At 31.7% G+C, this 14,495-nt stretch overlaps 1 protein-coding gene across 1 annotated transcript in view; it reads left to right on the forward strand.

The window, feature by feature from the left end:
* Positions 1–1,447: 1,447 nt before the first annotated feature.
* Positions 1,448–14,495, forward strand: part of LOC136829619 (trypsin 3A1-like) — a 50,986-nt gene continuing 37,938 nt past the window's right edge. Inside the window, exons 1-2 of the mRNA XM_067088467.1 lie at positions 1,448–1,586; positions 10,121–10,201. Coding sequence (XP_066944568.1) covers positions 1,448–1,586; positions 10,121–10,201 — 220 coding nt within the window. The remainder of the gene's footprint in view (positions 1,587–10,120; positions 10,202–14,495) is intronic.

Genomic DNA, 14,495 nt, shown 5'->3' on the forward strand with positions numbered 1-14,495 from the left:
CTTTGAGAAGGGATGACAGATAACTTTCTTGGATTGTACTTACAAATGAGAAGATGTTTTAGACATTGGTTGGAGGCTGCTAAAGTTAAATCTATGGACGAACTTGAGGAGTTAGTAGTCCTTGAACAATATCTTAGAGGAATTCCTGAACACATAAGAGCCTATTTAAGAGAGAGAGAGGTTAAGAAACTTGACAAACCTGCTACATTGAGCGAAGATTTTAATATAATTTCTAGCAAAAGAAATTATAATATCAAGAAATCCAGAACCAACAACGCACAGGTTTCAGATCTCAAGCTCAAATTTCAGGAACATTACAACTGAAATCCTTCTAGTGGCTATGCCAATACAAAGTCATTTAACATCCCTCAGCAACTGAATTTAATCCTCATCATCGATCTGTTCTCAAGACAGATACAGAAGACTAATGTTATCTGCTACAAGTGTGGAAGAGTAGGACACTACAGTCGAGATTGTTATCATACACAACAGCAGACCAAAGCAGTTGGTCAAGTGGTTAAAGGTAACCAGGTGAAGCAAACTACGAAGAGCAGTGTGGGGAAGGCTGAGACTAAACAAGCATAGTGTTTAGCAACCAGTGGAAATGTAACTTCAAGCAGTGAGTGACTGAGCAGCTTGGAGGCTTTTAAGCCATATATCTATGAAGGTACGCTGACAACTCAAGGAGGAAGTGTGCAGGTACCAGTCAAGGTATTACGTGATACTGGGAGTAACCATAGTGTGGTAGTTCGTGGTGCTCACCCACATCTGGAGAAGAATCTCACCGGAGATTCAGTTATTTTGAAGGGTATAGGAGGAGGAAGAGTATCCTATATGCACATGCATTTGTCCTGTGGTGGTGACAGAAATGTTGATTTTGCTGTAAAGGACTCACTAGCTGTTGAAGGTGTACATGTTTACTGGGTAATGAAGTTGGTGGTGCCATTTGTTCCCTTGTCCTGTAATGACAGACAAACCTTAGTTAAGGAGTTGTCCTACAGTAGATTTAGAAAAGAAAACCCACCTGTTTCCAAGTTGTGTAACTACCAGAACATGAAGAGAACTATGTCTGCAAATTGAAGATACTGAGGATTTACCTGCACCAGAAGAATTAAGTGAGAAGGATCTTTAAGCTTAGAAGAACTGTTCAGAAAGTAAAGTTTCCCTAATTGGTACTAATGAAGATTTCCCAAGAAGAGGATCCTGTTGTTATTGAAGAGACTCCGAGAGTAGTCAAAGTGTTCCTGAAGATAGTAGTGAAACTACAGAGGCAGAATTGTAGATATGGAGAGTTCAGCCCTTGAAGTTGGTCAAGTGACTAGAGAAAAAGCTAATGAAACTGCAGAAGAGAGGGATCCACAACGTTGGCTGATCTGTTCTTCAGAGTTGTTGATCAAGAAGAGATTCTAACAAACCTCAACTGTTATTATCTAAGGAAGGATTACTAATGAGGAAGCATCGACCTGTAGATATACCAGGAAATGCTGAATGGGGTGGAATATCATCAAATTTTGATTCCATATCCATTGAGAAACAAGTTGTAGCAGTAGAGCATGAGTGCTGGACATATGGGAATCAGGAAGACTGTTGAGAAGATTATGAAATATTTTTTTCTGGCCTGGACTTCACAAGGATGTTGCAGATTTTACAGAGTGTGTCACACATGCCAGATAACCAGAAAACTGGAATGGAAACCATTCAGAAGCTTTTCATCCCATAGAAGTTGGGGAGAACCCTAGCAAGGTAAATTATAGATCTTGATAGGAGCCACTTCCGAAAACAAAGAAGAGATATCTATTAACATTAATGTGTCCAGTGACTACAGGTATCCTGAGGCAATTCCTGTAAAGTATAAGTGCAAGGTAATTGCTGAGAAGTTGGTGGAGTTTTTCTCCAAGTTTGGAATACCAGAAATTATTGCAAAGTAGAGGAACGAACTTTACTTCAAATTATTCCAGGATGCTTGATGAACTTGTTAGGAGTAAAACAACAGTTATCAACTGCTTATCATCCAGGGAACTCAAGAGCCTTGGAAGGTTCCATCGAACATTGAAAGTATGTTAACTAGTATTGTAATGAATCAGGAAGAGAATGGGATGCTGGTTTACCTTTAATGTTATTTGAAGTTAGGAATGCTTTATCAAGAAAGCATGGGATGTTCACCAAATGAAATGATTTTGGTCGAGACGATGAGAGTCCGTGAAGATTCTTGCAGAAATTGGGAAGAAAATCAAGAGGAAATCAAGGAGAATATATGAAGAACTTGAGAAAAGATTAAGAGAAATTAGAAAATTCTCTTTAGAAAATTTGAAAAATAAGTCAAGAGAAAATGAAAGAAAATATGATGCTAAGACTAAGCTAAGAAATTTTAATATTGGACCTTAAGTTCTAGTGTTCTTACCAGTGAAAAGATTTCCCATACCAATAAGTTTCAAGGTCCTTATAGGATAATAGAGAAGTTAAGTGATCGAACTTATGTGATTGAAACACCAGGAAGAAGAAAACGATAGAGGAAAGATACATGTGAATCTTTTGAAACCTTACTTCTCAGGAGAGACTAAAGCTGAAACAGTGTCAATAACACAGACAACTAAATCTGGGGACGATGTGATGGCTACAATTGGGAGCTGAAAACAAGATGAACAATTCTTCAATATTAGAAAAATTTGGAAGATAAACTAAAACTTCTGAGTGTTGAGCAAAGTAGTAAATTGAGTGAAGTGATTCTAAGTTTCCCTGAATTTTTTGCAGATGTACCTAGGCACACTGATCTGACAAAACGTGAGATAAAGATCAGAGAAGATGGAAAACCTTTTAAAATGAGCTTATCATATCACCTTTTCATCGAGATGTTTTGAAGAAGAAGTTGAATATTTGTTGCAGCATGGATTAGCAGAACCCAGTTCAAGTCATTATAGTTCTCCTTGTGTGTTAGTGAAGAAACCAGATGGCTCATTTAGGATATTGCTGATTATGGGAAACTGAATTCCATCAGTGTGGCGTTACCCTTTGCCTCTTATTAATCAATTACTTGATAATATTGGGCAAACCAAATTTGTTTCAAGATATAGACTTTTGAGAAAGGATATTATCAAATTCCTTAGATGAGAATCTTTAGAAGTTGCTATCGGTTTTCATTGCTCCTTTTGGACTTTATCAATGCACTGTTTTGCGTTTGGTCTGATGAATGCACCTGCAACATTCCAGCTTGAGTGATGGATCAACTACTAGGATCAATAGAAGGAGTAGGTGTATACCTTGATGACATTGTGATTTATTCTAATACATGGGAAGAACATCTGAAGATATTAAGGAAAGTGTTCAAGAAACTTCGGGAAGCAGGACTAACAATCAACTTACAAAAGAGTGTGTTTGGAAGAACAGCTGTACAGTATCTAGGATTTGAAGTTGGAAAGACCTTCTCGCTCTATTGATGCTAATGTAGAAAGGTATCCATTGAGCTACCCCTCCTGCTACCGAGAAACAGCTACAAAGATTTTGGGCATGGCTGGATTTATCGCGATTCTGTCCAAATTTCTCAGCCTGTAGTAGCTCCCTTAACTGACTTAACCAGTCCTAAAGAAAGTTTGATTGGACTCCAGAATGTCAAGAATCATTTGAGAAGGTTAAAGCCATATTAACTTCAAGACCAGTGCTTCAAGCTCCAGACTTCAATAAAAGTTCGTGATACAAGTTGATGCATCCGACTGTGGAATTGGGCTGTTCTACTTCAGAAGATGACAACAAAATCTTCCATCATTATGCTTTCATGTCTTCAAAGTTGAAAAAGCACCAGAAAACTTATCAACAATCAGAAAAGAAACATTAGCATTAATCACGAGTATTGAAAAAGTTTTGATTGTATGTGAACCGACCTAGGAATGAAAGAAATTTTGATGTTGTCAGATCACGACCCAATCTCATTCATCAATAAGATGAAGAAATAATAATATGGAACTGTGGTGATCTTTATGCCTACAACCATATAATGTAAGAGTTAAGCATATTTTCGGAAAGATAATGTCATAGCAGATTATTATTTATCCGTTGTGAATCGTTGATTCAAACCGGGATAAGTAATCTTCTGAGAGGAGAATTTCATGATGTTGCCTTATGTCTGATATATCCTCTATAATTTTGACATATTTTACTTTTTCATGTGTTATGTTTAATGATAATGATCGTGAAGTGTCATATTTAGTTTTGGCATCGAATCTCAAAAGAACTTAATGATTACTTGATAAGCGTAATTTAGAATTGTTAATACGATTTTGTAAATAGCGTAATTTAGAACGAATATCTTTCTTGGTAAGCGTAGTATGTGAACGTGTGTGTGTCCACCGGGGGCTTGTTTCATTTCAGTTGTCATCTGGTTGAGATAAGAGGAACGCTTTGTTTTGGGTTAGCGATGACAGGTTTGCGAAACAAAGGCAGTTCGTCCCCATGCGGGCTCAAGGCGAGTGATTTCATGTTGTTACATCGTTGTTAGTCACGTGGCCGCCGCGGAAGAAAAGAATACATGTCCTGATCAAGTACGTCATGTTTTGTAATATTGCATTCAAAACGTTTTGCTGGGATGGCGTAATGCAACTTTCCTTCTAGAAGCTTCTCCATTGTATCCTCGCACCCAAAGCGCTTTAATGGCGTCTCCCTGCTTCTAGAACTTTTGTATCGCACCCAAAATGCTTTAATGACATCATAATATAATTGTTCACGTATTACTGGAATTCTAAAATTTGTTTTGATTCTGATTTCTGAGACAGTCGATTTAGTTCCATCTCTCTCTCTCTCTCTCTCTCTCTCTCATTCCTAATTAGGATACATATATATATTGTCACGAAGTGATCACACCTGGTTATTACACAAATAATAAGACCAAAAATTTACTGAATACTCCATAGGTACAGTGATCCAATTAAAACTTATTTGTCACTTGAGAAAATCAATGTATCTTTATCAAGTTATGGTGAGGTAACAATTAATAGGTTATAAACAGACTAGTGGAAAATGGGTATCACTTCAACAAACACTATAACAGTTTCCCTAGTTCTATTTCACATAGATAAGTCTCAGGTGAACAAACAGATATATCACTTACCTTGTACACACCATTAATTTCTAATTACTAGTGGTCAAAATGAAACGTTGTGCTTTTAAAACTTTTAAACAGACAAATTTATTTCTAAGTTCAAAAGTTATATGCAGAGGTCACAATCTCAAAAAGATTTACCGTTATCTGACAACATGTAAGATTTAAGTATTTCTAATCAAGTTTAATTCACAAAACTTTAATTTATTTAGAAAAGCAATTTGGTTAAGTAAGATCTATACCATTAACTTTCAATTAACTTTAAACAAATACCTGATTAATTCAAACTTTACACAAGTGTTCACTCAAAATATATGTCTGGGAATCTCTATATATATATATTTGAAATCCCACAATAAGTATGCAATTCAACAAATGCTAAGTAATCACCAGTACAAAACTTGTAAAACACTAATTATAAAATTAGACATGGTGTAATGAAATATGCAAAAATGGAAATATACCAACAGCAATTTCACTAAGACAAAAATATGTTTAAAGATTATATCAAATTTCAAGCATTACCTTCACTTCTTAAAAATACAAACTCACGTTCAAGACTTTCTCAAAGACAACACTGCCAAGTCATAGAATGATACACACAATAATATATAATTAGTAAGCAAGACACATTAACTCACTATAAGAGATGCTATCCACCCTTATCAAAATAATAATTCTTTCCATCACAATAATAGCACAAAACATATCAAGTAAGAACCTTAATCTCTTCTTCAACAGAAAATAGTACAATACATTTTCACAATGCTTACACAATATATAAAAACTTAGATCACTCTTACAAAATGAATACAATTTGGGGTGAGTTTAACAAAACTTTTACAAATATGAGAGCAACCAGTATAACAACCTTATATATAAGGAATGGTATGACAGACAGAGAGAGAGACAGAAGCTTATATCCCAGGAACCCTTTTTCCTGACTCTATTTGTCTGGAAGTAGTACTGTTCTCTTTTATCTTCAAGCCCTCCCAGAATATATATGATTTATAAAGTGTACATACATTATACATACAGTATACATGTACAGTATACATACAAGGAATTCCTAAGGCCCAGAAAGAATATGCCAGAGTTTTATCAATGATTGACATTTTTTGTTCATCAAACCAACTGAGCAAATAAAAGGGAGGTATTTTGGACCCAATTTTTTGGTCAGCTGTCAGCATGTCAACTTTACTCTCTCACTTACCATTTCTCTTTCTGATTATGAAACATAACAGGTATAGCCACAGATGATAACCAGGATAGGCACACAGAACAAATGCGTATAGGCAATTTGCTAGATAGCCAGTCAATCATCAGATAAGACAAGAGGCCTCACCTTCAACACGACTTTTTCACCCCAAACAACTGTAAATACAGGATATACTAAGTTTTTCGATAAGAATCTTACCTCCTCTCTCTGCGCAATAAGCCAAGAATTCAAGTCCATAACACTAATATATCACCATTATATTAAACAAATGGGAAAACATATCAAAACATTTTAAGATTACATGATGCACAACTTATGTAAGAAAAGACATTTTAAAATTATCACACAACAAATGACGAATCTGCAAGCAAAACATCAAAATTTAGACAGAGATAGAATGATATTTATTAGAATGGTTTAATATATTATAACATCTTATATTATACTATATAATTGTATATATATGTATACATATGTATATATATATAAATATATATATATATATATATATATATTATATATATATATATATATATATATATATATATATTATATATATATATATATATATATATATATATATATATATATATATATATATATATACATATACATATACATATACATATACATATACATATACAAAATCAGTTTGAGAGCAAAACAAAAAGAAGGGAGGCCAAAGAGAAAAGAGGTGTTGGTTCAGCAAGGGGAAGTAAAACGTAAAAGATTAACGCAAACATACATTTAATGTAAAAATAATTCTGTCTGAGGAAGTATAGTCATTGAAATTTTCATATCAGTTTTAAAGTAATCAACTGTTTGTAGAAACTTTGCTCATTAAAACAATATTTCATTTCTGTGACTGTTATACATAATCGTTTTATTGTTAGATAATTGTATCGAAAATTGATTAAACACTTATAAAGGGGTATTTTTGTATTGTTCGCCGCTTTAATGTTACAGAATCTCCATGTTTCTTCAAGCCACTGAAATTGGTCTTTGCTGATAACAAGACCAGGTCCATGTGCTAAATACCGAATCAGTAAGGTTTTGAGAGCATCTCACAAACCAAATATAAAGTTGTAGTAATTAAATTTCTGGCAAACAAATGTATGTATCATATTATAAAGGTTAAGGATTATCTCTATGAATCAAGTATAAATAATGTACTTATCGCATTGTTGATATTAAGCAAGATGACCAAAATTATAATTTAGTACTAATTTATTGCTGATTTGAAACAGATTTTGTAATTTGTGGTTGCAAGTGCAGTTCTAGTAGCAAACAAAGCCTTCAGTTAAAGTTCTTCTCTTTAGTGCTGTAGGCCTTTATAAAAATGCTTCATTTTGTCCTTTAACCTAAAATCACTGTAGCCAAAGTGTAATAACACTGATTGAGTGGAGCATAAATGCTGGGTTCACACATTTGCAACTCAAGGACACGATGTTGCAATGGCTGGTTTTACATCATCGCCATCATTCAGCCATGCCTAGGGGCCGCCAGAAAAAAAAAAATTGTCAGCTGATTACAACACCATAGCGTAAATACACCATTAACCATAGCGACAACATGTGCAGTTCAAGATGAACCCATGTATATCCATAATCACATGCAGTTGCTGCAGGATGCATGAAAGAAGTAAACATGTCAAATTATGGCGATTTAATTGCTGCTGAAGTTACATCACATAGCATACATGCTACAACATCGAAATTGTGTTGTGCGTAAGTATGATCCCACCATATAAATTACAGGTGAATCAATCACCGATCATTCTCATTCCAGTTGCAGACAGAGCAAGATCTACCTGTTCCAACCACATTACTAACTCCCGTGTTTGGCTGCCGCCTTTTATGCTTGGTGATGCGTAAAAGGCAGTGTTGCCATCACGCAACCCACGCAGCACACCGAGTGCATGGCACATAACCATGGCGATTCATGGCGTCTTTATTAACAGCGCCATTAATGCCCTTCAACTCTTCGACGCTGCGCTTTTTTGGATATGCTTGTAACTACAAAGCCGAAATGTATCCAAACGAAAGAAATTGAAGAGCCAGTGAACGCCGGTCGCGGAAGTAAACCCGAGTTCCATATTCACAGGGAGGGCCTGCCGACCTGGAAGGCATGAGAAGGATAAAAAGTCTATCACCTCGCATACATATACCTGTCGTTTTCAGATATATTTTAGAGCTGAAATAGACCCATCCTCACCATCGTAGCTGGGCAATCGTTTTTATTGTTTTTTAGGCTGAAATATATGTGTAGAATCTACTGGTCACTTGTACCAGACACACATGTAATTCAATAGCCAATGCCCTCTTAACTAACTCGAATTCTTCTATGCTTTTTTTTTGTATGGGAGTATATTTCAGAGAGATTTGATACATATTTCCCTCCATGAAATAATTCTTCCTTTGAATTACTTCTCTTAAATTTTGCAGATATTTGTTATATAGAGGTTTTTACAAATAATTTCTAATAATACAGTTAGTTTTGTAAACTTTTCTTTTTAATATCGGTAATGTTTTATTTATTTTACTGAACTTCTATTGGGTTACCTAATCCAAAAGGAAGAATCTGAGAAGTAGAGGCATTGTGGCTATTAGAATTACATATGTGTCTGGTAAAAGTGACCAGTAGATTCTACATATAGTATTTCAGCCTAAAAAGCAATAAAACGATTGCCCACTGGCTGCGAGATGGTGAGGATGGGTCTATTGAGCCCCAATAAATATATCTGAAACGACAGGTATATGTATGTACGAGAGGTGATAGACTTTTATCCTCAGCCAGGTCGGCAAGGTGACCTCCTGTGAATATGGAATCTGGTTCGCTTTCCGCGACCGGCGTTACTGGCCTTTCAATTTTTTCATGTTGATACATTCACGTAGAAGTTACAAGTATATCCAAAAAGCGCGAAGAATCTGAGAAGGTTAAGAGGGCATTGTGGCTATTAGAATTACATATGTGTCTGAAAAGACCAGTAGATTCTACATATATATTTCAGCCTAAAAAAGCAATAAAAACGATTGCCCACTTGGCTGCGATGGTGAGGATGGGTCTATTCCAGCTCTAATAAATATATCTGAAAACGACAGGTATATGTATGTACGAGAGGTGATAGACTTTATCCTTCTCGTAGCCAGGTCGGCAAGGTGACCTCCTGTGAATATGGAATTCGGATTCGCTTCCCGCGACCGGCGTTCACTGGCTCTTCAATTTTCTTTCGTTTGGATACATTGGCTTTGTAGTTACAAGCATATCCAAAAAGCGCGAGGAATTCGAGAAGTTAAGAGGGCATTGTGGCTATTAGAATTACATATGTGTCTGGTAAAAGTGACCAGTAGATTCTACACACACACACACACACACACATATACACATATATATATATATATATATATATATATATATATATATATATATATATATATATATATATATATATATATATATATATATCATAAGAGAACATAATTGGTCAATTTTTATATTGGGGCTGAGTAACAACAATTATTTTTCAAACAGTTTCTGTGTTTCAAGTGTCCAGGCCCAATGCTAGAAACATTTTGACATTACATGAACATTTTTAATCTTTTGACGATATAGTGTTTGGCACATACTCAACCATAAGAGCCAGAGATATCAAAAAAGAATATTGATGATTTGGTCGTTTTATGGCTACTTGCATTTTTGGTAATTCTGAACTTCTTCTAAAGCACCATTCTCACGGGATATGAAAATGTATTCAGTCTTGGGTTTTCTGTGTATTTGCTAAAAATTAAATGGTATTAGTCCGTACGATCCAGTAATTCTACATCTGCCATTTTTACTGATTTGTAATCTACTTTTTTCTCTTTCAGATACAGTGTTACCAGTCTCACGATGCAGTAGTTGGAGGAGCTAATCGCCGTTTACAAAAATTATACTCATGAAATGCTTGGTAATTTGACACAGAATGAGACCCATAGAGGCCCAGAATTAAAGCTAGATGGGGGGCTATCTGCTATTTTTCAGTGGATATAATCAAAATTTCAGAGGCCATGAATATTTATGCTGAAATATTTGTTTAAACGCAGCACTTCGTCGTCTATTACTTTACATGCTCTACAAAACAAACGTATTGGGCTTACACTATGACCATTTTACAGTACTTGTTGCTTCATCGCTATTAGTGCTCACAAGTATTTTATTATTTTTCCTAGTTATTCTTTTTATTATTTTGTTTGAAATTATGAATATATTTATTTTGAAAGTTCAAATTATAGGTGGGCTACCATTAAGTCAAACGCACACTTTTAAGCCTCGCTAGCGCTATTATGGCCATGCAGAGCAGACTGGCCCAAAAAATCGTAATAAAAGGAGGTCTCCAAGGGCTGTATGTTATTAGTTTTTCTAAATGTTTCGGCATAGGTCGGTTTATGTGTCCAACGGACGTCTGATGTTTTATTTTTAAGAATGGGAGAGACTTTACGGCCACAATAGAATTTTTGAATACGGAGCATGCTTGATGTGAGAAAAGGGTATACGGCGGTCTTTTGGCAGAATGTAGAAAATTTACAGAGACGGAACGAGACTGTCGAAATTTAAAGATTTAAAATAGCAAAAATGAATATAAGTCAAATTCAAGAATGAGAACCCAGGAGCACAAATGTAATAATAAAAGCATTTGTAAAAAAATACTCAAGTGTCTCGGGGTCAATAATAAAAATGTTATGGTACTGAATAAATCAGATAAATGAAAGAAACGAATAAGATATGAATAATACATGTATAGCCACTAACATTGTCTGTCTATCAGATTCATCGATTATATATGATTTATATAGATATATATAAAGAGTATATATATATATATATATATTATATATATATATTATATATATATATAATACATATATATATATATATATATATATAAGATAAAAAGGCCTATAAAAAGCTATGCACGTTGCAGCTACATATTTCTGAAAAACCAAAATTTCTGTATCCTGAACACTGATGAAATGTGACACTTGGTAAGTGACAAAGAGTTTATATGGCGTATGCAGATGTGGTAATAAGATGTTGGTGGATGTAGAAATCTGTTGAACTGGATGACAAGGGGTCAGTCAGTTCCTTGTGTTTTGGTCCTCGTTAGCTCCCGCCTGTGTCGAGTCTGCTGGGCGTATCCACTGGAACGCCTACTTGAGAATAGATCTTGAGATTGACTTGGTGAAATCCGATTTCCAGTTTCCTCCTGACAGGTTCACATTGTTAGTTTGACTGATTCTAGCGGATTCCAGAATGGGTGAGAATGTGGCTATAAATGTATCTAAAAGACAAGGAACATTTGTAAGAAGGAAGTATAATATGAAATGTATGAACTGTGGGCTGGCGGATGAAGAGTATGTAACATTTAGGGTGGGGTCATTCTACACGGTATGAAGGTTTAGGGAAGATAGGTAAAGGAAAGCAAACAATTAGTAGTCGAAGAGCATGACATGGTTTTCAGAATAAGAGATATATTGAGAATAACGCTGTTCTAGGTCGGTTCTATTAGCAGCCTATCTTGAGCTTGTTGAATTCAAAATATAAAAGAGGCAGAGCTGATGCAGGACTGAAAGGTTAGTGTTAGTTTGAAAAGTATATGAAAGTGATTGTTGAATATATAAAAGCAATTAAAACAAACGGTGGATAGATACCAGGAGTTGATGGGATTACAAGCAAGATTATAAAGTAATACAGTGTCACTTTGTGGCTTGTTAGGGATTGTGAGGTGTCTAGTGAGGGAAAAAGGCTTTAAAGGAATGGTGAGAGGAATTACTACTAGTATGGTAGGCTTTTAAAAGGAAAGCAACAGAAGATAGGTGGATTAATAGGGAAAGAGTAGGAGGCTTTAGATGAAGATCATATTATTTTTTGTTATTTATTTTTAGATGAAATTTTACTCATTTTTAATTTTATTTAGGGCCCATTAATTTTTATTTATTTTATTATTTATTTAATTTATTTTTTATTTTTATTTACTTATTTTTTATTTATTTTTATTTTATTTATTTATCTTTATTTATTTTCTTAAATTATTGAGATTTTCATTTTATTTATTTTTTTATTTATTTTTATTTTTTTTTATTTTTATTTATTTATAATATTTATTTAGTTTTTATTTATTTTTATTGAAAAATTATTTATTCATTTATTTTATTTTTTATATTTTATTTTTATTTATCTATTTTTACTTTTTATTTTTTATTTTTATTTATTTATTTATTTTTTTTAATTTATTTTTATTTTTATTTGTTTTATTTATTTTATTTTAAGAGTAAATTCATTTATTTTATGAAATTTATTCTTATTTATTTATTATTATTATTTATTTATTTTTTATTTTTATTTATTTTTTTATTCTATGTTATTTTTTTATTTATATTTTTTTATTTTTTTATTTTCATTAATTTTGTTAATTATTTTATTTTAGATATCTATTTATTTGTTGTTTATTTATTTGGATTTATTTTTTATTTATCTATAGTTTTTAAAGGTTTATTTTATTTTATTTATTTATTTGAAATTTATTAAATTTTTTTTTGTTATTTATTAATTTTTATTAATTCATTTTTTTTATTTATATAATTTTAATTTAATTATTTTTTATTTTTTATACAAATTTGTTTTTGTTATTTTTATTTATTTTATTTATTTATTTTTATTTTTTGATTTTCATTTTGAAATTTTTTTATTTATTTATTAATTTTATTTATTTATTTTTATTTATCTATTTTTATTTATTTTATTTAATTTGAAATTTTTATTTATTTAGGGCCTTTATTCATATTTTTATTTGTTTTGTTTATTTATTTATTTTTATTTATTTATTTTTTTATTTATTTTTTATTTGTTTTTTTATTTTTATTTATTTATTGTTCAAGTCATTTTTAGCAATTTAGGTTTATTATAATTTAGCAGTTTGTTTTGAAGATGTTTTAATTTTCTGTTATTTATATATCTCCTTGCCCTACTAATTTATTAAATTTTCTTTTTTATTAATTTTTTTTTATTTCTTATAATATTTTTATTTGTTTATATTTTTGTGTCTTTTGTTTATTTTTTAATTTTTTATTTATTTATTTTTTCATTTTTTTATTTTTTTAGTTCGATATATATTTATATATATTAAGTTTTATTTATTTATCAATTTTATTTTAATATTTATTTTTATTTATTTTTTCCATAGTGTTTTGCGTTGTTATTTATCCCATTTAATTATTGATTTATTTTATTTATTTATTTTTATATTACCTATGTGATATTTATGGTTTTAATTATCGCCATTTTTATATTTTATTTTTTAATATGTTTGTTTTTATTTATCATACCACACTATAATTTCTAATATATTTGCATTTATTTTATATTTTATTTATTTTTTTAATTATTTTTATCAATTATTGGGAAATACTTATCATTTTATATTTTAATCTCTAAATGAATTATTTTTTTACTTACAGCTCATTTTGTATAAAATCTGATTTTTTGATTCCTTTTATTTTTAAAAAAACAAGGAAAAAGAAGGGGAATTTTTCTTATTTGAGGTTTTATTTTAGGTATTTTAAGTGCACACATTAGGTAAGTTTAAAATTACATGTATTTACATGTTTTGAACTATCAGAAGAAGAAATGGACTAATCATTTTAGGCAAGGCCATATTGAGAGGTTATTTATAACTTTAAAACTTGAAGGTGTATCTGTTTTTGTTAATTGATTCATTGATTTACAATTTTTAGTCAAGAGAGATTTTTATGGCTAATTTAAAATTTTTGTAAAATGGATTTAGAATCACAAATTAAAAGCTAGTATGATCTATAAAATATTTAGGACATTTATATTATAGATTTTTAAAGCCTTGTTAACATTTTTTATTTAATTATTTAAATACAGGCACTTATGTAACACTATTTTTCAATTATTTTTGATATGGAAATTCTTTTTATTAGAAATGGATTTACAATTTTTATTTACAAGATTTGGAAACAGTGTGATTTTATTGGAAGATTTTTTCATGAGTTTTTCACTTTTTTGTCATTCAGAAAATTAGAATGCAAGGGTAATTTCGGATTTTTATTTTTAAGGGTTTCATTGTCTTTAATTTTTAAGGGTTTATGCAAGATAGGACCCATTACAAAGGGCATGGTTTCTTAAAGG

Source organism: Macrobrachium rosenbergii, chromosome 44 (assembly GCF_040412425.1).
Source record: "Macrobrachium rosenbergii isolate ZJJX-2024 chromosome 44, ASM4041242v1, whole genome shotgun sequence".
NCBI lineage: Eukaryota > Metazoa > Arthropoda > Malacostraca > Decapoda > Palaemonidae > Macrobrachium > Macrobrachium rosenbergii.